This window comes from Stegostoma tigrinum, chromosome 2 (assembly GCF_030684315.1).
Source record: "Stegostoma tigrinum isolate sSteTig4 chromosome 2, sSteTig4.hap1, whole genome shotgun sequence".
NCBI lineage: Eukaryota > Metazoa > Chordata > Chondrichthyes > Orectolobiformes > Stegostomatidae > Stegostoma > Stegostoma tigrinum.
Genome location: NC_081355.1, coordinates 118,874,455 through 118,899,865, shown reverse-complemented (window position 1 = coordinate 118,899,865; position 25,411 = coordinate 118,874,455). Strand labels below are relative to the sequence as shown.

The 25,411-nt window shown below is 38.8% G+C and overlaps 1 protein-coding gene across 3 annotated transcripts in view; it reads right to left on the bottom strand.

Moving 5' to 3' along the window:
- Positions 1 to 25,411, bottom strand: part of spag6 (sperm associated antigen 6) — a 136,652-nt gene that overhangs the window by 29,683 nt on the left and 81,558 nt on the right. For all 3 annotated transcript variants that reach the window (XM_048560435.2, XM_048560453.2, XM_048560462.2), the window contains 4 exons: positions 24,771 to 24,944; positions 15,424 to 15,576; positions 12,337 to 12,528; positions 2,548 to 2,664 (listed from right to left, as the gene is read on the bottom strand). In XM_048560435.2, coding sequence (XP_048416392.1) covers positions 2,548 to 2,664; positions 12,337 to 12,528; positions 15,424 to 15,576; positions 24,771 to 24,944 — 636 coding nt within the window. The remainder of the gene's footprint in view (positions 1 to 2,547; positions 2,665 to 12,336; positions 12,529 to 15,423; positions 15,577 to 24,770; positions 24,945 to 25,411) is intronic.

The following is a 25,411-nucleotide window of genomic DNA, read 5'->3' as shown; positions in this document are numbered from 1 at the left end:
GGATGGCTCACAGATTCTGACAACAACTGCAGTTGTACAGCTTACAGTGAAAATACCCATTGGGTAGCATGCTGGAAATCCAGTGTTGGAAATTCCTGGAGTCTTCACCCCATGATTTTAAAGATTTTTAAAAACATATAAAATTCCCCAATTTACTTTTTTTTTGACACAGATTTACAGAAAGCATGGACCAGGCTTCTGTACTTAACAAAAAAAATTACTTATTGCAAGTAAATAATCTCTAGCTACAGGTAAATGGTTACATACCATCAGCATATAACAATACTAATTAAAACTCTTGTCCCCTTATAAATTTCTTCATAGACAGACACACAGATGCATAAGGACAGAAAAATATGGGTTCTGGATGGAGCAAAATTTTTGAATAAACAGTTCATTGACGCTTTTTCAAAAAGGTTGCTGAGATGTTTCTTTTTGTTTTTGTGCTGCTCAGAATATTGCTTCTCTGTTGTCCTTTTCCAAATGCTTCCACTGGTTTGCAAGAGGCACAAGATAGCTTGTTCACTGATAAAAGAAGTCTCTGACTTGTCAATTAGAAGTCACAACTTAGAGCAACTGCTAAAACAAAGATAAACTGGTTTTCTTAGACAATGAAGGAAGCGCTCCTGGCTGGAGACCTGATGGCTTCTCTGTATCTTGTTCCCAGTCTTAAGCTGCTAAGTTACCGGAGAACCAATCACATGGTTGTTGGCAGACAGAAGATCTTTGTCATCGATGACTGATTACTAGTCCACAAACCAAACATCTTTTTGTTGCTAAACAAAGCTCTATTTGTGCCAAACCCTTTGTACCCAGTTCATCTGCAAACATTGCTGTAATCCACAGCCATATAAAAGTGTTCACAATGAGTATCAAAATTACTTGCTTTCAAACTGTGCAGCAATCCTTGGTTTTGTAAAAAATTCTTTTTTTCATTTCAGTCCACAATTTAAAAAACACAAAGATAAAAAGATACAATCTTTACAACAGCGAAAATGAAGATAACCAATATTTACACTTGGGAAAAAAAAGCAAAGAACCTACCGGGATTGGAGTCATAAGTATGTACTTGCTATATGCAGTGGAGTATCTCAAATGATCAGAAATTAATTGGGAAGGCAAAGTTAAATCCATTGAGTTATGACATTAATGAAATGCAAATGTATGTATAGTAGGACAACTCTCCTACTGAGGATAGAGCACATTACTGCTAAAATTTATTTCAATAGTAAAAATATGATTTTTAGATTTTCACTTGATTAAGTCATCGTGCCCACCATTATACTCATCTTCTCTGGGAGCAAAAAAATTGTGCCTTAAATTTCTACACCCAAATTATAATGCCAACAGTCTGTGTCAGTTGTAATTGCACGCTCTGCCAATGGAGGTGCTGCAGCCAGAATGGTGGTGGCTCTGAGAGACAGAGTTGTTTGGCAACATGCACTTTTAAAAACAGGAAATATGGTCAACGATGCTAGAAGATCCAACTTTATTTGCATCACATGGCTAACCAGGAATTTGTCCTGCTCCTTCTGCCTGGCATTGAAGGGGTTGTAGGTTCAATCTGCTTGGCCATTTTATGAATGCAACTAGTGCTGCTAGTGGGAGTTATAGTATACCAAGTTTACAAAATGGGCATCTATTATAATTTAAGACATATCATTTTAGAATCAAGATATAAATGTAAGGAATGCATGTATGATTTTCAAATAAGAACTGAATTATGCCTGACTGCTCCACTTCAATTATAATTGTCCTCTGACTCCACATCAATCAAAAGCTATGTCCTTTTAGTCACAAGGTTATGGATTCAGATCCCCTCCAGTGATTTAAGTAAAATAATTTAGTTCTTATAGTTCTTCTGACACCTTAGTTCAATATCAAGGGAGTGCTGACTCTTGGAAGTACCATCCTTTGAGAGGGGTGTGAAACAGAGGCCACTATTCAAAGAAAAGCAAAGAAGTTTTAGCTACATCCTGCACCATACTTGCCTCAATTAATATAATTAAATCAATTATTTGGTCCTTTTCTAACTGCTACTTGTGGAACTTTGTTATGTGCAAACTGGCTTTGGCATTTCACTACAACAGTAACTATACTTCAAAACCTAACTGGCTGTAAATAATAGCAGTAAGGAAATGGAACGCTTTGCCTGCAACGGTAGTAGATTCGCCAACCTAAGTCGTCATTGGACGAGCATATGGATGTACATGAAATAGTGTAGGTTAGATGGGCTTCAGGTTGGTATGACAGGTCGGCACAACATCGAAGGCCGAAGGGCCTGTACTGTGCGGTAATGTCCTGTGTAATAAAGCACCTTGCAACATCTTGAAATTGTGAAAGACACAGTACAAATGCAATTTCTTATTCTTTTTGTTTCATCGTGCAATCAATTAAGCATCATAGAACATACAATTCAATTATTTGTAATTTATAAAATTTATCATGCACACTAAAGATGAACACATCTATCAGCTTCTAGTAAATAAAACATTGACCCATTAATGGGTCAATGGATTTTTTATACAAATGCAGTATATTTCTTACCTTACTATACTGTCCAACAACATGTTTAAGGACATTGGGAGGAGCATCATGTAGAAGTGGATCGAGAGCTGGCAGAAATGTGCATTTCTGCAGGATATTTTTCAGGGCCTTTTTAGCCTGTTGAAGTGGAAGACCACAGTGAAGTTGTAAAGCATCTGCTGAAAACAATGTTCGGAATTTGCAACACATTGCGTCCTACATTCCTGGGATCGAAACATCAGACTGCCTGAGTGTTTCCAGTTGGCTCAGTTATAGATCTCTGAAGTGAGGCACTGCTTGTTTGGTCAGACATGGTCAGCAATAATTTTAAGTACAGCATTAAGCCAAATCAAAGCTACTAACAAACTGTAAATAAAATTTAATATTTGAATTGGTATAAATCCAGTTTACATTTCAGCACAATATTACACAAAGTATGATCTAAATCATCCAATTAATACAGAAAAAGTTAAAGCAAGCAAATAAGAAATCAATGCCATTTAAAGTTGTTCTGAAGAAGGAATTTCAGCATCACTATAGTTCACCTATTTTTGATAGTAATTTATCTTTACAGTTGTTAAATAGATTATTAGATAAATGTTTATTCCAGATAAAATTGGCATCACTATTTCAGATGAGCACTAAACTGATTTAGTTTTCCATTTGTGAGCAACTTGGGAAGTACATATTATTGTGCCAATATCAATTTGTAGGAACTAGAATAGTTGGACATGCAGTAGACCTGCAATTAATTTAAGTGGCAGCTCATGTTGCACTATCGAACAGATCTCAGACCAGACAGGCATTGTACCGTAAAGGATGGTTAGATGGCATCATAACATGTGACATTCCAGTATAAAAGTACCTGTCTTACCTTCAGTACCTGTAAAAGTAGTAGCCTGCTTGCAGCTTCTGTCTTTGCTTTATGTAATCAGTGAGGGCAGAGCCCAGGCCATGTGGAACTCCCGAGTTGAATCATATGTTTTTTTTGGCCAAATCCAAGTGGTGTCATGGTTTTTGGAGGGATTTTCACCACAAAGCCTGCTGAGGTCTCTCACCATATCTTACCACTGCATTTATGAACTACCTCTGCCCCTAACTCTCACATCTAACTCCAGCCCCATCTTGCCACTGTCTTGTATCAATGCTGTCTTGAAAAGGCCACTATACAACGAGACAAGCAGTAGAAGATGAACTGATCAGTAATGGACAGAACATAACCATGGCAAAGCTTTGGAGGCCCTGTTGGTTAGGGTGGTGCAAAGGAGAAGAGTCGTCTTCGTGGAGGACTGGCAGAGGAGGCCACATCAACAGTCTCTAGCAGCTATTCCAAAATCGCCTTCTGGGTCAGTGCCATATCCATGATGTAGAGGGATGTTCAGCAATCAATGACATTGTCTGTTATGCAAGTTAAGTGCCATATTTCTCTCTGTCTCACAGTCACTCCATCTCTGCTACTGCACCCATCTCCCACCAAGGCTCACACTCTGCCATTCCCACTATTGCCTGCAACATCTTCCCTCACTCACTCGTACCTACACTAACCTCTCACACTACGAACGCTGTATACTCGTCGTGTCATTTGTGGAAAGCATAAAAGATGGAGTGAGAAGCTCCCAATGTGGAGATGGGCACCTCCAGACTTCTTGTCCAATTCTGCCTCACCATAGTCCACATCACTCAGACCTCTATAAGATTCCACCCTTTGAAATCATAAATTACAGAATGAAAACATACAGAAGAGATATATAGGCCCTTTGCATCTGTACCACCAAAGATACACTATTACCTACACTAGTCACACTTTCAAACATAGCCTTGAATGTTTTAGTACGTCAAGTGTTCATCCAGATTCTGAGGTTACCTGCTTCAACTAACAGGCCGTGCATTTCAGACCCCCACCACCCTCTATGTGAAAACATTTTTCCTTAAATCCCATCTAAACTTCCTACTTTTCACTTTAAAAGTGCTTTTCACCTTTTGACTAAGTGCAACAGCTGCTTTCTATCCATCCTGTCTATGCCACTCATAAACTTATGCACCTCAATTAGATCCCTCTTCTCTGCTCTAAAGAAAACAGCCTGAGCTTATCCAGCCTTTCTTCACAGCTGAAACATTCTGGTCCAGGAATCATTCTGGTGAATCTTCTCTGTATCTATTTCAGTGCAATCACATCCTTCCTAAAGTGTGGTGACAAGAACTGCACACAGTACTCCAGCTGTGGCCTAACCAAAGTTCTGTACAGCTCCAACATAACCTTCAAATTTTATAATCCATGCCTCATCTGGTAAAAGCAAGCATGCCATATGCCTTCTAAATCACCCCATTTCCCTGTCCAGCCACCTTCAGGAATTTGTGGATAAGCATCCCAGGATCCTTTGTTCCTCTGAGCTTTTTACTGTCCTGCAATTCATTGAGTATGCCTTTGTTTTGTTATTTCTTCTATATCTTACAGTGATCTAAATAGTTAATGCTGTTCATAAACTTTAAAATGTCCATCTTAACAAGAACCTTGTCTTCGTAGTCTATATTTGAAGGGCTAATATATACGGAACATTCAGACTAAAATGTGATCATATTAATAAAGGGGTATACAATGGAAAATAATGCTGACTGCATCATAAGTCACAAAAATATTCTGCATCATTGAAGTCTCAAAGTGCAGAGTTGTTCCAAATTAAAAACTATACATTGCAAAGAGGCCACTGCACCTGTAAAATTATGCAACATATCTCCATACCATCTAAAGTGTACAGTCATAAATGAAACTCACAAATTTTAAAGCTTCCAGATGAGATTGTAACCAGAAGAATATAATAAGGAAATATTGTTATCTTACTTCTATACTTGCTGAACAGACAAATCTCCATTTCACAGTGCCAGGATGAGTAAATAACCTGTACGTATGGCAGGAAGACAATGTCTCATTATGGCAATTGTAGTTTTAGTGGAAACATTGAAAAGTGCTGCGATTTTTTTTTACAAGCAGCATGATGAGTTTCTTACTCATATGGTAAGGCAGCAGTATGTTGTTAATTAAGGGGGATTACTGCTTGTTAAACACCTGGTTGGTGGCCCATATAACCTCATTAATATTCAATTTTTCAACTCGGGAATCTTGCCAAACAAGTTAGACATCAAAAAAGTTTGATATGGAAATCAGAGTGGATACCTGGTAGATTCAACTTGGTGGTTGCTTCAAAGAACCTTCGAGTTTCTTATAACCAACCTGCATCAAGGGGCACAATCCACAGCCACTAGATACACACTCCTCATCCACAAGCAGTGCCAACCCAACCATCATGGCACCTCTCCAAACGAAAGCAGGCTGCTTAGGAAGCACTGACCCGCATAGCAGGTGCACCGGCTATTAATATTGAAAGGTTGCAACAAGGATACTTTGCACACAGGGACAGCAGCCAGCTCAAGGAATGGCCCAGACTGGTTTCAGGCCTGCTCACTTGCTCTAGTTGTGCTCGCTCACTTAGTGCCTAGATACATGCTCATAGTAGCACCATTCTATACTGGTTAGCATGTGACACTTCAGCCAAAACTAAAACTATCAGCACTGCTTGTCATTCTCACGAGTATAAATCTGTCTGTGGGATGGAGGGGATGGGACACGTTGGTGGATGGCATGCCAAATTGTCATTCTAACACCTAGAGTTTGGGCAGCTGCCTGCATGGCAAACATACACTGCACATTCAACAAAATAGCCATGTTGGGAAGTGCTGAGGACTAGTCCTCACTCCAGTCAAAGGAGAACACTTAACCAAAAGGGTATATGGAGGTTTTGGGGCATAGTGACCAGGCAGGACTTGGTGCTAATGGCATCCATTGCAAATTGCCTCTAGAAAATGGATGGGACAATGCCCAGGGTGGACAGAAAATGTGTCACTTTTATGGGCAAAAGGATGGGGGTCCATATTTGCTGGACACTAGGACATTGAAGGAATAAATACAAGGAGCAACCACTTCCAAACCCCAGCTATATTTAATTTGCAAACATTTAATCGGACATTTGCTATGCCTCTCCATAATGCTGAAATAGCAACAATGGTATTGCAAAAGGCCAATGTCGGCTGAAAACAAACCATTACTCATATGACTTTCAAAGATCCCATGTGAGCCTCACTTCTTCATCTGTCATGTAAGTTATATGATAGATTGTACTGAATGTGGTGAGAAGTTGAATGCTTGACGCATTTTTGGAATAGAAAGGGTGCTGGAGCACTGGAAGCACTCCCTTCTTGATAACATGGTGGTTTCTTAGTTAGTGCGGCATCTTGCCAAGGTGGTGTACACGCTGAATCTAAATGCGCATCCTTTGACCTCTACCCTCTGTCTCCTATGACTAAGCCAGTTCAGTGTCAATCCTGCCAGTTTACTCATGATACCATGTGACTTCACCTTTTGTACCAGTCTGCCATTAGGGGGCTTGTCAAAGGCTTTACTGAAGTTCATGTAGTCTTCAACAGTTTTTCCCTCATCAATCATCTTTGTCACCTCCTCAAAAATCCTGACCTCCCCCACATAAAACCATGCTGTTTATCACTAATCTGCCTCATTGTATGGAAATGAGTGCTCAGCATCATCTACAGGGCATGATGCTAATGACTCTGAGTTTAAAAAATACCCTTTCCCTTTCTTTCCATTGTAAATCATTTCCACCAAGTGTCTGGTGCACTGTATGCCCATATAGCATATTGGTCACTACCAAAGCAGTTGAAGATTGATGTAGTAGGACTCATTTTTCATCTCAGTACCACCCTTTCTGTCCTAATGAAAGGTCCCTGCATTTCCCTCTTTCCCATGGATGATCTGTTTCCTCTCAGTTTCCTTGCCCCGTTATCATTTTCAGTTGATTGGAGGTATATGGAAGGACTATCTTCTAGACTAAAGATTTATGGATTAGCTTTTAATCATCAGCTAATGTGGCTACCTGTCTGGCGCTGGTTATTCTCTGTTCTTCTAGCACTCTTACTGGAAATCAAATGGAGTTTTTGGAAATCTTCAATTTGATTTGATTTTTCGTCAGTGACTTTTGACTTCTTCCCACTACAAGAACTTTCAAAAGTTGATTGGATCAAAGAACAAAGAACAATACAGCACAGGAACAGGCCCTTTCACCCTCCAAGCCTGCACTGACGCATTTGGCCCTTCTACACTAAAATTGGGGTTGAAAGTTCACTATTAAAGTGATGATTATTAAGTGGGAGACTTTCAAAAGTGAGATGACGAGATTTGAGAGATATAATATTCCTGTCAGAATGAAAGGCAAGGCTGGTAAAATCAGGGAACAATGCCCGAATAAAGATATTGATGTCCTTGTCAAGAATTACAAAAAACGTATATTAGATATGAACAGCTGGGATCAAATTAATCTCTTGAAGAGTATAAAGTGTGTAGGGCCATTCTTAAGAGGAAATTTGGGAAGGCAATGAGGTAGTCTTGGCAGATAAGGTTAAGGATAATCCAAAGAGATTCTACAAGTATTTTAAGAACAGAAGAGCAACTAGAACAATCAGTATGACTTTGTGTTGAATCTCAGGAGATGGGAAAAATGTTGATTGAATATTTTACATCTGTTTTTCCTGTGGAGAAAGAAATGAAGGCTAGAGAACTCAGGGAAACCCATATTGATATTTTGAAAATAGTTCACATTACAGAAGAGGAAGTGCTGGAGGTCTTAAAAAACACAAATCTCAGGGACCTGATTGAATATATCCCAGGACTTTATGAGAAGTCACAGAGGAAATTCTGTGACCCCTAGCAGAAATATTTCTATCATCAGTAACAATGGGTGAGGTGCTGAAGGACCTGAGGGTGGCTAATGTTGTGCCTTTATTTAAGAAAGGCTGTAAGAAGCAGCCTGGGAACTATAGGCTTGTAACTCTGATACTGGTGGTAGACTAGTTGTTGGAAGTGATTCTGAAAGTTAAGATTTACTGTATTTAGATCAACAAGGATTGATTAGGGATAGTGAGCATGGTTTTGTGCGAGGGAAATCATGCATCATAAACATGATTGAGCCTTTTTTTGAGGAAGTGACCAAACCTGAGGAGGGTCAAGCGGTAGATATTGTTTACTTGGACTTTAGTAAAAGTTTTGATAAGGTTCTGCATGATAGATTAATTAATTAGTAAAGTTAGATCACAAGGGATACAAGATGAGTTTGCCAATTGGATACAAAATTGGCTTTACAGAAGGAAACAGAGAATGATGGTGGAGGGTTGTTTTTCAGATTGGAGGCCTATGACCAGCTGTATTCCACAGGAATTGGTACTGGGTCCACCTCTGTTTGTCATTTATATGAATGATTTGGATGACACCAAAATTGGTGGTATGGTTGACAGTGAGAAAGGTTATCATCTTCATCAGTTGGGTCAATGGGCTGAAGAGTGGCAGATGGAGTTTAATTTGGATAAATGTGAGGTACTGTATTTTGTTAAAACAAAGAAAGGCAGGACTTATACAAGACCATGGATAGTGTTGTAGAACAGGGAAATGTAGGGGTTCAAGTACATAATTCTTTGAAATTTGCATCACAAGTAGAGAGGGTGGTTAAGAAGGCATTTAGCATGCTTGTTCAGATCTTTGAGTACAAGAGTTGGGACATCATGTTGAGATTGTACGGGTCAGTGGTGAGGCCTCTTCTAGAGTACTGTATGCAGTTCTGTTTGCCCTGTTATAGGAAGGATATTATTAAATTGGAAATGTTCAGAAAAGATTTACCAGAATATTGCCAGAAATAGAAAGTTTGAGTTATAAAAATGGGCTGAATCGGCTGGAATTTTTTTCACTTGTTAAATTTTTAATTGCTCCAAGTGACAGAATTTTAAAATCCTCACAGGTAACTTTCTTTAAGTCTGCTTGGAAGGTGTTGGGATCGAATGCAGAAACTTCTACACTGTAACAGTACAGGTTCAAGTCAGCCGTTAGCAGTTTCTTTCAAAATTTGACATCAAAGTGACAATTTACCCACTCCATGCAATCAAACTCTGACCACAAATCCCAAATTTGTTACAACTAGACTCCGATCAAGTTTCCCCAAATTTATTACAGTTCAAAAGGTATATGTTAAATTGTTAAGCTCCTGGGTGAGGTGGGATGAACTGACTCCCATTCATTCACAACACTCTCAGTTGGTCATAACAAAAATTAGAAATGATCCCCCTCCCTTGTTCTTATCTTGCTCACAAACCAAATGAATTTATGTTTTACAAACAGCCAATTTAACAAGGCTTTGAGTTGACAAAAGAGTGAGCTTATTAATTACTAAATGTGAGAAAAAAAAACACAACACACATACACACAGATCCAAGAAGGGAGTCCGAGAAACAGAAAAAGAAGATATAAGATAAATGGATGAGTATATTCTTTTGACCAAGTGTTAGTCTTGTTGAGGTTCACAGAAGGTTTCTCTCTGCAAGGTCTAGTGTGATCTCTTGTCGCATGTTACCAAACTTACCATTTTAATATCCTACTTTGCCTCTCACCTGATTCTAGCTTTATTCTGCTACCTGCCATTCCTGGAAGAATTCATCACTCACTAGATATCTGCCAAAATAACGGCATTGTTAATGCTGGCACCATCTTTAAAAGGCAGGTGTGCACCCAGACTAGCAGTGGCATTCCAAAGCTGCCCTGCTTGTTGAAGGACAGTCATTCTGGAGATGTCTGAACATCAATGGCAGTGTCCTGGAGGATGGGGTGGCACAGAGGAGGGCTGACTACCTGAAGTACCAACAAAGGACATCAAGCCACCAGAATTTGGCATCTGCTCTGCGTCATGATCGTGGTCAGGGCAATATCTTCAGTCCAGAGGAGCAACCATCATTGCTACAACAAAGTTAAAGACCTCTCCGCTTCAGAAGGGTAAGTGCCACACTTCTCTCCCTGCTACTTCACAATGGCAGGGGATGAGCCTTGAAGGAGGTGGGTGCAGTAACCTTTGGCAAGGAGGACCCTGAACGTGTCTTGGCCACCCAGACACAAGTGTCCCTGGTACCACCCATTCAAAGCTCCAAGGTCAAGGGCTCCACTTCTGAGCAGGTTCCCTTCATAACATTCATCATTTATTTCCTACAGAAGCACAACTTTAAAATATCTCTATTAAAAGCAGAGTATCATATGAATGTGGAAATACTCGTTTGCTAATTTTATCAATATTAGTTTCTGAATATCCTAGTTACGAACTATTTTTGTAGCCTTCACAATATCATTTAAAATTGTTTTCATCCAGCTGTAAATTTATTGGCTGAACCAGACAGATGATCTCACTTTGTGAACAGTATGTACATTAGTTTCTCAATTTAAACACAAGAACAGAGGAAAATTTTGCAATGACTTGCTGCCAACTCATTATTTCAATTAGCTATGAAGTCATTTACAAGAACGAAAATGGGAAAAGTAGCATTGTGCAGTTACTTTTTATTGTAATGAATTATTGCTTGTGCAGGCCAATAGAGTGAACGCAGTTTCTTTAAAGAAGCTGCACTTCCAGTTTGATGTGTTTTCATTTGTCATCAAATGCATAAAAGCTGTCTGGACAATCATGTAACTGCCCTTTCAAACTGCCAGCATGAAGACTTTTTTGAAAAAAATGAAGTAATGGTAGTACTAGCAGTCAATTTTTTAAAATCTATAAATCAATGTTTTTTCCTACTTGCTCTAAATATATTTGTTACGGAGTACCTGCTGTAATCTTTAAATATATGCAATGCACCTACTTTAAAACATTTTCATATGATATACCTTCAATGACTAGCTTAATGTCACTAATCATGTTATAATTCATATTAGGTACTCTTAAGGCAGAATATTATGTTTCAGGAAAACTCATCCTTCAAGTATGACTCTCAAAAACATATAGCATTGCATGTCATAATACCTTCTTCAATTACCACATGATTAATTATAAAACAAAGTTTGTCAACAGCAAACTGCTAAGCTCTCACTGGATACAATATTTACACAATCAACTGACCCCAGTGAAAAGCACAATAAGTGAATAAATGATAGCCATGCTTGTATGTTATTGTGGTAGGTTCAAGAGCATGGTAATGCACAAAACGTAATTTCCATTTACATCATCATATGAACAAAACATTTTCACTACATGTTCAATTTTTTTAAAGAAACTTAAGTAACAATTACAAAAATTAATCATGGTGTTTAACACAGTCAGGAAAAATGCTGAAGGGGTATAATGTGCATCTTTTATTTTAATAAAAATGTAATTTCTCTTGTCATCTCATTTTACCACAATTGCCAGAAATCACATGGATTCTTGGAAAAATGATACTTATAACAAAGAACAGCTGGCTTGCATTTTGTTAACCAGGTTATGCCTAGGGATTAGAATTTCTGTAATTAACCACTTGAGCTTCACTTTCATGGTTTATGACATCATCTAGCTCTCCATTGTGACACACTTCAAGCCAGCTATTATCCCCTAGGTAAACATTATTGACAGGAGATCAGGATTAATTCTTGTTACCAGAGATAATTCAGAATTAATACACACTTTAAAATCAATTTACTAAAAGACCACCCATCTAACGAACTGTTTAAATACTTAATTTTCTTTCCACTTCTCTTTACAAAACTACTGTACATTATTTAAAATGTGTAAGAATCAATAGGTTTAAATAAAGTAAAAGTTATATACTGTTATCTAAATAGTAAGCTTTTCTAACCTTTAAACAGGAGGTAAAAGAAGAAAATAATCTTGACTGCTTTATAGTTAAATTTGGCACTCTGTTTGCAAGTGGGCTCAAAAATGACAGATGTGATATATGTTTTACCTTAATCTGAAGGTCTTCAGAGCTTCCAGTCTGCATGTAGAGTGCAAGGAGCTTTGGCAGAACATTTGCCACAGCAACAGCACGTGCATGCTCTGGAGTGTGTCTTCCTATCTGCCCCAGGGCCCATGCAGACGCTGCCTTAATGTGGTCTTCTGGTTCTTCTGACAGGCAGATAGCCAACTGAGGCACCCCCTGTAGTGTTGATCAGAAGCATGCAGACTTAGTCAGAGACAGTACATGTGATAGGCTTACACTAATAAGCAATTTTAGAGTGGGTAAAAAACAGTTCTTTATTTCTACACTACACATCTTCCTAATGGGTGAGAGAGCAGTTCAGCACACAGCTGCTCAGTGTACTAGAACTGGCATTTTTCAGTTTGACAGAATGTCAAGGATAGTGAAATCCTCAGCTTGAAGCTCCATTACCTATATCACCAGTACAGTATCTACTGTGAAAAATACACGGAATTTGAGAAGTAACACACTTTAAGGGACGTCGCAGTGGATCTCAAAACATGACTGGCAACTATTAAATGACACATCTAAACAGTTACTTTGTTCAGTTATGAATAAAAGAATGAATTTTTTTTTGAAATGTTGTTTCCATGTATAAAACCAGATCAAAGACACATTTGTATCTGACACTAAAATGAAAATAATTATTAAATAATGAATAAAACAATTACATTTTATTGAAAACATGCTGCTGAAGAAAGATAATTGGGATTTTTTATATATATATATATATATATACGCTTAGGGCATCTCACCAGTTCTTTGTCTAACATTACAGAGTGACCTTTCCATTTTGGCAGCCCTGATAGTCTAAAATGCCATACTGATCAAAGTAACTACTGGAGGAAAATGGTGATTTTTTTAATTTTAGCCTTAAATTATATCATTTTTAAGTCAAAATTAATTATGATTGACAACAACAGTATTGTAAAAATGACTACATTTTCATATATGTTATGAGAATTTTGTTTTAATGAAACTACTGCTGATGTAACTTTAAATGGTCTTCAAAACATTTTTGTCTAAAACTCTAACTGCAGGGCATAACATTCTAATTTAAAACTACAATTGACTTTTACATATCAATCACTAAACTAGATTTAGATTGTAACAGTAATAATTAACTTAAAAACAAATCTCTATTCATTTTGTGCTGAAATAATTAGTGGCAAAATGAAGATCTAAATGCACACAAGATCCACCACTGTTTAATGTTGAGACATAGATTAATAGTTCCATCTGTTTAATAGAATTACATGATTACTTCAGTAGTATTTTCTCAACTGTCTACAATAATAGATCTTAATCTTTTCAGTATTTTCCTTAATTGTACAGATTTTATAGGATGCCAAGTCCAATTTGCGTATCTAATCGGAGTTCATTTTGACAACTCATATTATTGGATTGGATTGGTTGTAATGGCATGTCTAACAGACTGGTTCAAGTTTATTAATACTTCACTTAATGCAGCAAGTATTCTTGAAATTATGCATGTAAAACAAGAACAAGTATTTCTTTGCTAAGGTTTGTGGAAGTCCATAATGTGAAATTCCAAAGTGATTTTGGAAAGAGTGGAAATAAAGGTTGCGTGATTTTTGAAGCTGCCTGCCATTGTCTGAATTTGTTTTGTTTGTTCCGAGCTGAACCAGACTGATTAACAGCAGAGTATTTTAGCAAATTAGAAATGAATGAAGTAATTTCATCCTTCTTAAAGCATGGACTATTTTCAAATTGGCATTAACTATGTTGTGAATTACTACGGCCTGAAAAAAATGGTATTTGTAACTAACAGCTTGAATGAATATTAGGTGTAAAAAATAATTAATTACAGGTAAAGAAATTTATTTTACTCGCCAAGAGCTAAATTGCACAGTGTACTTTCAGACTATTTTTTCATTTATGGAGCCTTGTCCAAATCCAGCACAGACTGATGGGATGAATGTTGTCTGACAGCTCTAAAGTTCCTAAATGAAATCACACTTTCTAGTGGGTGCTGATCTACATCACAAAACAACGGACTCACTAAGAGAGGCCCCAAGAATGTCTGGGTTAGTTAAGAGAAAAATTCACACTGATGCAAAAGGGACTAACCTTCTGAGGGTCAGAGATTAAAATACATTGTTAGGAAGTGTAAAAGGACTTGTGCTGACCATTTGGTCATTCTTTACTCCGTGGTGCTTAATGCTGACACCAGAGTCTAGGTTTATGAATTAGCATGATTTAACTGCTGGTGTATATCCATTTGTATAAATAGAATGAATGCTAACAGTACAATTACATTGGTTAAAAACTGTAGACTAGTGTGTCAAAAATGGAAGAAGTTTAATTTTTCACCATTGACATCATCTAGTCAAGCCTAAGTCAGCTCTAAAAACAATATCAATAACTAATAAGTTATTTATTAAGAATTTATTGAAGGTTGTTTGATTGAAATGCCATCTCATTATATACAGATATGTTTGCATCCGTGATGCAACATCTGTTTGATCTTGTCTGGGCTGTCAATAAAAACTGGACGCATAGAGGTAAGATACAAATATAGGGTGCAGAGAGGAAAGGAGAGAGATGACTGAGATAAAATCTCTTTCGAGTAGTCAAGACATATTTCTAAAATAGTAGCAAGCATTTACACATACGCTGCACCTTGATCAGGCAATGAGACCTGGATCTTTAGTCAGGTGAAGCAATAATACTGGGGTTGGGGTGGATAGGAGTATAATTAAGTATCACATCACAACACTAGCAAGAAATCTTGAAGACTACTGTGTCAAATTTTATTCATAGAACAAATTACCATGATTAATGTATTTAAATTAAAAGTCATAACTGATATCTACTTTGATACATTCTGCATTAAATTAAAACAAAATAAACCTCCTTCTTCCTGAAACAGAAATAAATGAAATGAGTATTGTAGAATTTACATCTGCAACCTCAATTCCTCTGGGAGTATTAACCAACAAATCAATATACCACTGCACTCCAATATGTTTTGCAGCTAGATTAATTTATAGTCCTTTTTCTAGGGCATCATTTTAATGGTAATTCACAGATAATGAACCAGGTTCTAACCTTGGAGACAATCACTGCCATTGCCAAGTTCTCCGAGTGAGCTGCCACATAACCAAGCATCATAATACCAGGCAGTCTGACATTGCTTTTGGAATCACCGATATAATCAATGACAGCAGCCACACCTCCTGTATTAACAATAAGCTGAGATAGCTAGTAGAGGAAAAATAACAAGGCAGTTAATCAGATTTAATCAATAAAACAAGAAAATATAATTTGAAATAACTGATGTCATCTGTTAGTGTACATTATTGTTAAAAGAATATTGCATTGTTTCTATTAGTCTATTGACATTCTAAACTCTACTGTTTTTCTCTGCTGTGAAGTAAGACTTGTGCCTCCTTGTTGTTATCTGGCCAGAGGAAAATATTGTCAACAGCTAATTAAACGATCCACTTGTGTGATCGAACATGGATCAACAATGGTATGTATAAAATGGGAGGGAGTTTATTTATTACCTCTACCAACTTTCTTCTTTCTTGTTACAATTACATTAATCAAAATAAGTTGATTACTTCAATTTTGTGCCGTACATTTCAGACTACAATCATTATTCATTGGATATTTTTACATTTGCAATCACTTGAAGAATATGTAAATTTATAATAATCTTGATATAATTAGGTAGCAAAACAGCTCATCAGTAAATAAAAGATAATATTTAAAATCAATCCTATCCATTCAAATGTTTACTATTTATTTGCCATCATAAATCATTTTTCAGTTTGCTTGTGACAACATTTTCAGATTATCGGGAATTTTAATTTCCTTTTGATTTATTTTAAGGATTTTTTTTAAGTGAGACCAGTTAGCTACAGTTAACAGATATTTTAGGGAACAAAATAATGGGAGAATCAGAAATTATAGATTGGGTCATGAAAAAGACAATTGGAACTAAAACTAGAAGTTTCCATCTGTAACTGCAGATGGTATTTTTCATATGATTCTTGGTATATTTCAGAAAATTAATCACATCCTTCCCTATTCGATCCCAACAACAAGAAACCTGAAAATTACTGTACTGTTGAAAGGCAACCAACCTGAAACTTTAGGGTTGAAACTTACATTTCTTTTGTCAGTTTCACACAGGATTTCTCGGTTTTAGGCCTAATACAATTTCTTGCGCTATCATTCCAAACTAACCCTCATTAACGACCTACTCTTGCCCCCACGTCACCCCTCATATCCAATACTAGCCCAAATATATCACACGCTGCACTCAGAAGCACTTAGCTTCCAGAACAGACTGGCATCCCTGGTGATGGCATCATCTTTGAGAAGGCTGTAGTGTCCCCAGACAAGCACACAAGTCTGGAGTTGCCCTGCATTGTTTGTAACATTTGCCCAAGATGTGGCAGATAAAGGAAAACTGACGCCTTACCTCACAGACAGGCACACAGAGATCTGGTGGATGGGTGGGTCTAGAGGACAGACATTCTCTTTCCCCAAGACAGAAAGAGGAGGCTGTGCCATCTGATGTTGCCAGCCCGGTCTGAGATTCTCACCTGGATCATTGCTGTCTCAGCAAACTGCAGGAATTCCAGCAGTGTAGGAAGAAAGTCAATGACCTTCTCCGATCACCCAGAGTAAGTGCCACCATCTTCTCTCTGCTACTCTATCCACCTGGCCCCAAGGCTCATACACTGTTCTTGTCACTATTAAATGCAATTTTTTTTCTCCCTTGCTTTCACATACCCCATCCTCCTGCCCTCTTAACCCTTCTCTCCGCTGCCTACTCCCTCAATCAGGACACTTCACTAAAGTACTGCCACTTACATTAATCTCACTCAATGTCTCCCCTTCTCTCATTCCAGGAGAAAACGGCATATAATATAGCAGAAAAAAAGCCAATACAGGTGGTGGGCTGTCTAACATTTGGTTCCTTGCTCCCTACCGTGACATGACCACACTGTGGAAGATCTACGTTCCATCAGTAATAATGACCATGTTCCAGTTGCCTGCTAATTCAACACACCACCGGGTTCCCTGGCCAACATCTCTGTCTCAGGCTTGCAGGTGTGCTCCAGCAAAGCCCAGCACAAGCTAGAAGAACTACACCTCACTTTTCGCTAGGGGGACCCTGCATCCTTCAGAAATCAATATCAAGTTCAATAATTTTAGGGCCTGATCACTTTCTCCCACAACCTTACTTCAATCCCCACACACCAGGCCTTGTCATCACTGGCTACCACAAACAACCCATTGTCAGCCACTAATAGCTCCCATTAGCAGCTATTTGTTCTCACTGACTGACTTTCACCCATTCCTTTATCTGCCAAATTCTTTTTCTCGTTCTCTGAGCTCTATCTCCACCTATTGTTTACTCCACACCCAATCCCTCAACCCCATCTTCGCATATATGCGAACATTTTCCTCGTTCAAGTCTGTTCTGAAGAAGGATCATTGGACCCGAAATGTTGAGTCTGCTTTCTCTCCACAGATGCTGCCAGACCTGCTGAGTTTTTCCAGCAACTTATGTTTTGTTTCTGATTTTCAGCATGTGCAGTTCTTTTCTCCTTTTCATGTCTAGCTTCTTGACTTTATGTCTGTGCTGAATGTCAGCCTGGTAGCTCTGGTCAAGAGTGACAAGTGCAAAATGAAGACAAGGCACTACAAGGATACTCTGAGCATTCAGGTCGGCTTATGGTGTATAAGGGCTAAGAGAGCAGCCTGGTCCAATCAGTCAGCTGGATGCTGGCCCTGTGAGCAGTATCGTTGCAGCAGCCTTTCAATGCTAGGTGTCATGCACCCCTAAGTGTAGCTTTAAAGCGCAGAAGGAAGCAGGGTGTTGCACAGCTGGTGCTCTGGAGTATGCCCTGAAACGTGATTGCCAGAGGTCCAAAAAGGAGTCCAGACGACAAATGGAAAGCTAGAGATGCCAGGTATGTGCTGTGACTTTCATGTCAGGAATTCTGAGTGTCCAGTTTCCTTATGGTGGGTTGGAGGATAGGAAGCTGCATATTAGTAAGCTGAGATGTGCAGTTAATGAAGTCGATAACAAGCAATAACTACTATTAATAGGCAGTTCACCACTGCCCGGCTAGAAGCTCAATTTGATGTCTGCAACTCTGGTGGAAAATGCATCTAGTTGCTGCTGATATTGAGACATGCCTTGCTCGACTCTTCACACAATTCTCCCAGATCTCTCGCCTTAGCTCACGTTATTCGGGGCCCTATAAGACTCCCCCTTAACTATTTTTCCTATCCACAGTTGTTTAAATTAGTGGAATGTTTTCATTATTTACAGTTCTATTTATAAAGAGAAATTTGGATTATCCATGTAATAAATCTACAGAAAGTACAAAGATAAATAAACACAGTATCATGCAAAAAAAAACTGTACACCAGTCAGCACCATCGCTGAATCTTCTTGTCACGCACAATAACTTTGGCAAAATTTCATTCATAAGCATAACCTGTTTCCAGCGAACTTCTGCCAAAGCTATGGTTAAAGGGTGGGAGATTCCCTGAGGAAATTCCCTGAGATATAATTGGTTAAACATTAGTAGTAATGGTATCCCAGAGAGTGAGGTCAGCGGGTTGTGGTTACTCTTCATGATGTCACGAATCAGATACTGCTTCATCATTTGAGTATTAGTAAAAACATTATTTAACGGTGAGGTAATGAAACCAAGCTGGGTTGTAGATTTCAGAGCATAATGTAAACTACCATATGATTACTCTGAACATGGACCATAGAAGTGTCCTCATATTATGTTTTTTTAACTTGTTCATGTGATTTGAGTGTGACTGGCCAGACTCACATTTAAATGTCTATCACTCGGAGTCAACCACATTATTTTGGGTCTAGAGACTCATGTAGCCAAACCAGGTAAGGATGGCAATCCCCTTCCCTAAAGGCCCTCTCTGATGAAGGGTCTAGGCTCAAAACGTCAGCTTTTGTGCTCCTCAGATGCTGCTTGGCCTGCTGTGTTCATCCAGCTCCACACTTTGTTATCCCTTCCCTAAAGGACATGGTTTAGGCTCGTAATCTGAATAAAATTATTTTATTGTGTTGTAGGATTTGTATATTTCTTAACAATCTGGTAAGGTAGTTCACTGAATTTTACCAAAATTTGGCTCAGTGTCAATTTTGGAGATTTGATTCTGTTACTTCAAATCAGTTATCTCCCTCAATTCTCTACTACTCACTTTATTGTGTATGCATGAAGCTGTAGCCTGCTATTGTGCACACACCAGCAGCCAAGTACTTGCTGCTAATGCAACATTCCAGAATTCGCAGTGCTGGACCCATGTTTAAAGCCCAGCTGTCATCCAGGTCAAACATTCCAGCCAGCAGTGGCGTTTCACAATAAATGGAGTTGGGGAAAACAAAATGGAAAAGCTTCTGAGGACACACAGTTGATACTTCATTGGAAATAATCATCACCTGTGAAAACTGTCACTGTAACTGCTGCTACAAGAATGAAACTACAGAGGCTGCTTGTCCTTATCATTTGTGAACTGGCTCATTAACTGCAAATATCGCTTCATTAATATGCAGCATCCAAACTACTGCCTGCCATGAGGAAAACAGATGTTAAGAATTTGCACCTTGAAAATCGGAACAGCTATTAGGTGAGCTCAGCTCCATCTATACTTCTCGCTGCCTCGGGAAGGCAGCCGACATAATCAAAGACCCAATCCACCCTGGTTATAACGTCTTCCAACCTCTTCCGTCGGGCAGAAGATACAATAGCTTAAACACACATACCATCAGATTCAAGAACAGCTTCTTCCCCACTGGTATTAAACTTCTGAATAGACCCCGCAAATTTCAAATTTAATGCTGATCCTGCTTTTTGTGCATCTTCTCTGAAGCCATAACATTGTATTCCTCAGTCTGTTCTACCACCCTTGTGCACTTTGTACAGCATGATCTGCCTGCACTGCACGCAAAACAGAACTTTTCACTGTACCTAGGTACATGTGACAATAATAATAAATCAAATCAAATCTCCATTGCCAATCATGGGCAGCCTGCACCAACATTTCAGGGCACATGCAATGGGCAGGAACTGCAAGTCTTCCTATCCATGGACTTTACATATGGCTAAAAAGTGATGAAAAATTCTGTGTTCTCTGTAGCTTCTACACTGTACTCTTTCCAACTAACACTAGGACAGTAGGAATTCCCTACTGTTCCCTTTTTGATGCACATTTCAGCAAATTAGCTATATATTTTCCCCTGACTATAGATTGAAAGCATGCTTCCAGCAGTGTAAGTGCCTGGTTTTTGTTCCTCAGTTCAACATATATGACTTCATTTGGTAGTCGTTAATGTAAAGGACTGTGGTTGGGTCACAGTTGGAGTACTGGGTGTAATTCTGGACACCACAATACAGGAAGAATGTGATTGCATTGGTGGGAGTGCAGATGAGATTCACCAGGATGTTGCCTAGAGTGGATTATTTTAGCCATGAAGAGGGGCTGGATAAGCTCGGGTTGTTTTCATTGGAGCAGAAAGAGTTGAAGGAGAATCTGATAAAGGTCTATAAAATTATGAGGGGCATGGACAGGGTGGACAGAAAGCAGCTTTTCCACTCAGTTGAAGTGTCAAGATCAAGGGAGCACACATTTAAAGAGAAAGGCAGGAGGTTTAGAAGGGATTTGAGGAAAAACATTTTCACCCAGATGGTGGAGGCAGTCTGGAACACACTGCCTAAGAGGATAGTTGTGGTAGGTAACCTCATAACCTTTAAAAAGTATTTGGATGAACATTTCAAGTGTAATACATTCAAGGCCATGGGGCTAATATGGAAAAATGAGACCATTGTAGGCAGAAGTGTATTTTAAGTGATATAGAATCGGTCAGCCGAATGGGTCCTTCTGTGCAGAATGATTCTATGACAACCCTCCTGTTCCTCTGGTAGCTTCTTTAACTAATATTGCAATCACCCTTCCCTTTTAATCCCTTTCTCTATGCCACTGAAAAACCCTTCAAAAAAGGAGTGTTCAGGTGCTATTCCTGCGCTCCACAAAGGACTACTCCAGCAAAAGCTCTGATATTGTTTTTCTCAGTGTGCACATCTTGAGCTCATTTGTCTTATTCAGTAGACTTGTTGCGTTGAAGTATACATTACTAATCACTGAACAACTCTTTCTTTTCTAGAGATAATGTGAACTGCAGATGCTGGAGAATCCAAGATAACAAAGTGTGAAGCTGGATGAACACAGCAGGCCAAGCAGCATCTCAGGAGCACAAAAGCTGACGTTTTGGGCCTAGACCCTTCATCAGAGAGTTTTCTAGCCTTTGTTTCTTCAACCTTCCATTGTAACTTACTAATTTTTTGCCTTCAATTTCCAGTTTTGCTACTTTCCTTTTTGAATCTATATTCAGATCTATCATGGACAGAGTCTATCCCATTTGAATTGGATAATGCATATTAAAAGTCCTTTGGTAATACAAAACTTGAGTATTTCTGAACAAAAACAGATATACTTTGCTGAAGTTTTTCATTTTGCACTCATCAAGACAACTTGTAAAATATATTAATTCACAATATACCAAAGTAAAGGGAAAACCAGCTCTTGCTTGAAAAACATCCAATGGTTTCTGACATTATTAAAGAAAAGTGGTAAGGAAAAGCCAGACCGCTGAGTCTCATGTCAGTGTGGGTAAGTTGCTGGAGGAGACTCTGATGGGCAGACAAGGACTGATTAGGGATAGTTAACATGGCTTGGTGTGTGGAAAGTGGTGTCTCACTAACTTGATTGAGATTTTTGAAGAAGTGACAAAGAAGACTGATTAAGGCAGAGCAGTGGATGGTGTCTATATGAATTTCAGGAAGGCTTTCAACAAGGTTCCGCATGGTAGACAGGTTAGCAAGGTTAGATCACATGGAATACAGGGGCAGCTAGCCAACTGAATTCAAAATTAATTTGAAGGTAGGAGATAGAGGGTGGTGGTGGAGCATTGTTTTTTGGACTACAGGCCTGTGACCATTGGTGTGCTGCAAGGATCGGTGCTGGGTCCACTGTTTTTTGTCATTTATATAAATGGTTGGATGTGAGTATATGAAATATGGTTAGTAAGTTTGCAGATGACACCACTATTGGTGGTTTAGCAGACAGTGAAGGTTATCTTAGAGTACAATGGGATCTTGATCAGATGGGCCGACGGGCCGAGGAGTGGTAGATGGTGTTTAGTTTAGATAGATGTGAGGTGTTGCATTTTGATAAGGCAAATCAGGGCAGGACGTAAACACTTAGCAGTAGGGTCCAGGGAAGTGCTTACAAACAGAGACACCTTGGGGTACAGGTTCAGAGTTCCTTGAAAGTAGAGTTACAGATAGACAGGATAATGAAGGCGGCTAATGGTACGCTTGCCTTTATTGGTCAGCGTATTGAGTACAGAAGTTGGGACATCATGTTGCAGCTTTGCAGGGCGTTGGTTTGGCGACTTTTAGAACACTACATTCAGTTCTGATCTCCCTCCTAAAGGAAAGATCTTGTTAAGCTTGAAAGGGTTAAAAAAAAATTTACAAGGATGTTGCCATGGTTGGAGGGTCTAAGCTGCACAGAGATGCTGAATGTGTTGGGGCCATTTTCCTTGGAGTGTCAGAGGCTGAGGGGTGATCTTATAGAGATTAATAAAATCATAATGGGCATGGATAGGGTGAATACCTAAGATCTGTTTCCCAAGACATAAGTTTAAGGTCAGGGGGCATAGATTTAAAAGGGACCTAACAGGCAACTTTTTCACGCAGAGTGGTGCGTATATGCAATGAGCTGCCAGAGGACATGGTGGAGGCTGGTACAATTACAACATTTAAAAGGCATCTTGATGGGTACATGAATAGGAATGGTTTAGAGGGAAATGGGCCAAATGCTGGAGAATGGGATTTGATTGGAGTGGCATGATGGCTTAGTGGTTAGCACTGCTGTCTCACAGCGCCAGGGACCCGACTTCGATTCCACCCCTGGGTGAAAGTCTGTGTGGAGTTTGTACATTCTCCCTGTATCTGAATGGGTTTTGTCCGACAGTCCAAAGATGTGCAGGTAGGTGGATTGGCCATGCTAAATTGCCCGTAGTGTTCAGGGATGTATAAATTAGGTGGGTTATAGGGAGATTGGTCAGGTTAGGATGCCCCAAGGATCAGTGTGGACTTGTTGGGCCAAAGGGCCTGTTCCAACACTGTAGGGATTCTATGATATTAATTTAGGATATCTGGTCTGCATTGATAAGTTAGACTGAACGGTCTGCTTCCATGCTGCATGATTCTACGACTCCAAAAGATGCAATTATTCAATTGGGCTATGTTTGTTAAATAATTCCAAGTGTGTGAAGAATTATGTTGACACACAATTTAGGATTGTTAGTTGGGTTCATAGGGTGCTGCACTTGCATGTACTTGAACCCTTTATATTAATACACATGGTGCTATTCTTTGTAGACTGAAAGAATATGCAGACATACCGTACATGTTTAAACTTAACAAAATAGGTGGCAGCTATTTTCTGGTTCACTTTTCAGGTCAATGCTGTGACCAGAGTCAACCTGCCTGGGTTAAAATTTAAATAAATTATAGCTATTAGCAGTCAATCATCATTAACTGGTGCATTTTTCATGGCAAAGCCTCTGCCAATCATATCCATTTGCCAAGCAGTTAGCACTCTCCTCTCACATAATATAAATGTTGTGTTCTCTTTACTTTGTTATAGTATATAGTATTTAAAACATCTGGAGTGCTGTTTTTAAATACATTGGTTGATCCATAGGAACGAGCTGTATCATTGGTCCTTGGAAAGCACAAAGATGGGAGGACCATAACAAATGTTTCTGCCTCCCAGGGGCTCTGCAGAAACCATTTCTATTCCCAGTCAGTTTTATACTGAATGCTTCTGGTCTCATGTCAACCATGGTGTAGTTTTTGCTCCTGGCCTACTAGGTTCTTTGTCCCTAATTTTTTGCCACTCTTTACACGCTCCTGGTTTCCTTACTTTCAGCTCCTGCCTCCTTGTATTTCCTGGACTTTGTGCTGAGCTTCCCTAGTCTCCAAGGTGCAGTTCCCGTAACGGGACAATTTGCTTTTCTGCTTCGCAAACAAGCTTCCTACACCTCAATGTCACAGAAGATGAAGTAGTAACTTTTAAGTAAGGATCAGCTAGAACAAAAATGATAAAAATCTGTTTTACATAATTTAAGCTTGTGCTCTAAAAATATATTTTGATATTGTATACCTGAGAAACAAATAAATGAAGCTTTTATGAACTGCATTAAAAGACATAAATTTTTATGTGTATAAGTTTACAATAGTGCAAACTACCATTATGCCCGATCTACAACAGCCCCTGTGACAATCTTTCAGCTATTCTGTCACACTTTTAAAATCAAATGCATTTACCTCAGGAGTGTGCTTGGCAATTTCCCGAATTAGTGTGGCAACATTTTTTTTCACAAATTCATCCGAGTCCTTCAAGCATGTTAAAACAGCAGGGAAAATTTCTGCTTCTACAACCATTTCTGCCAGATCCACTGAATGCTTTGCAATCTGACCAAGAGCCGAAAACACCTGACGCTATAAAAGACAAAAAAGTAGCACAACAGTTCATAACTAAAACATTTTAATATGCAAAAACTAATGAACCGAATGATAACTTAAAATAACCTTTGCAATAAATTGAAGAATTACAGCATTCACTGCGTTTTGCTTGAATAGATCGTTGATCCTATCTGATTAATCATAAATAGAATCCCAATACAGATTTACGACCAAATGACTACAACACAGAATATAGTACAGTACAGGACAGGAACAGGCCCTTCGGCCCACCATGTCTGCACTGACCATAATACCATACCAAACTAATCCCATGTGCTTGCACATGGCCTTTATCCCTTTATTCTCTGCCTATTCATATACCTATCTAAATGTCTCTTAAATATTGCTATTGTATTGCTTCACCACCTCCTTGGCAGCATGTTCCAGGAAATTACCACCCTCAATGTAAAAAACACAGCTCGCACGTTTCCTTTAAACTTTAT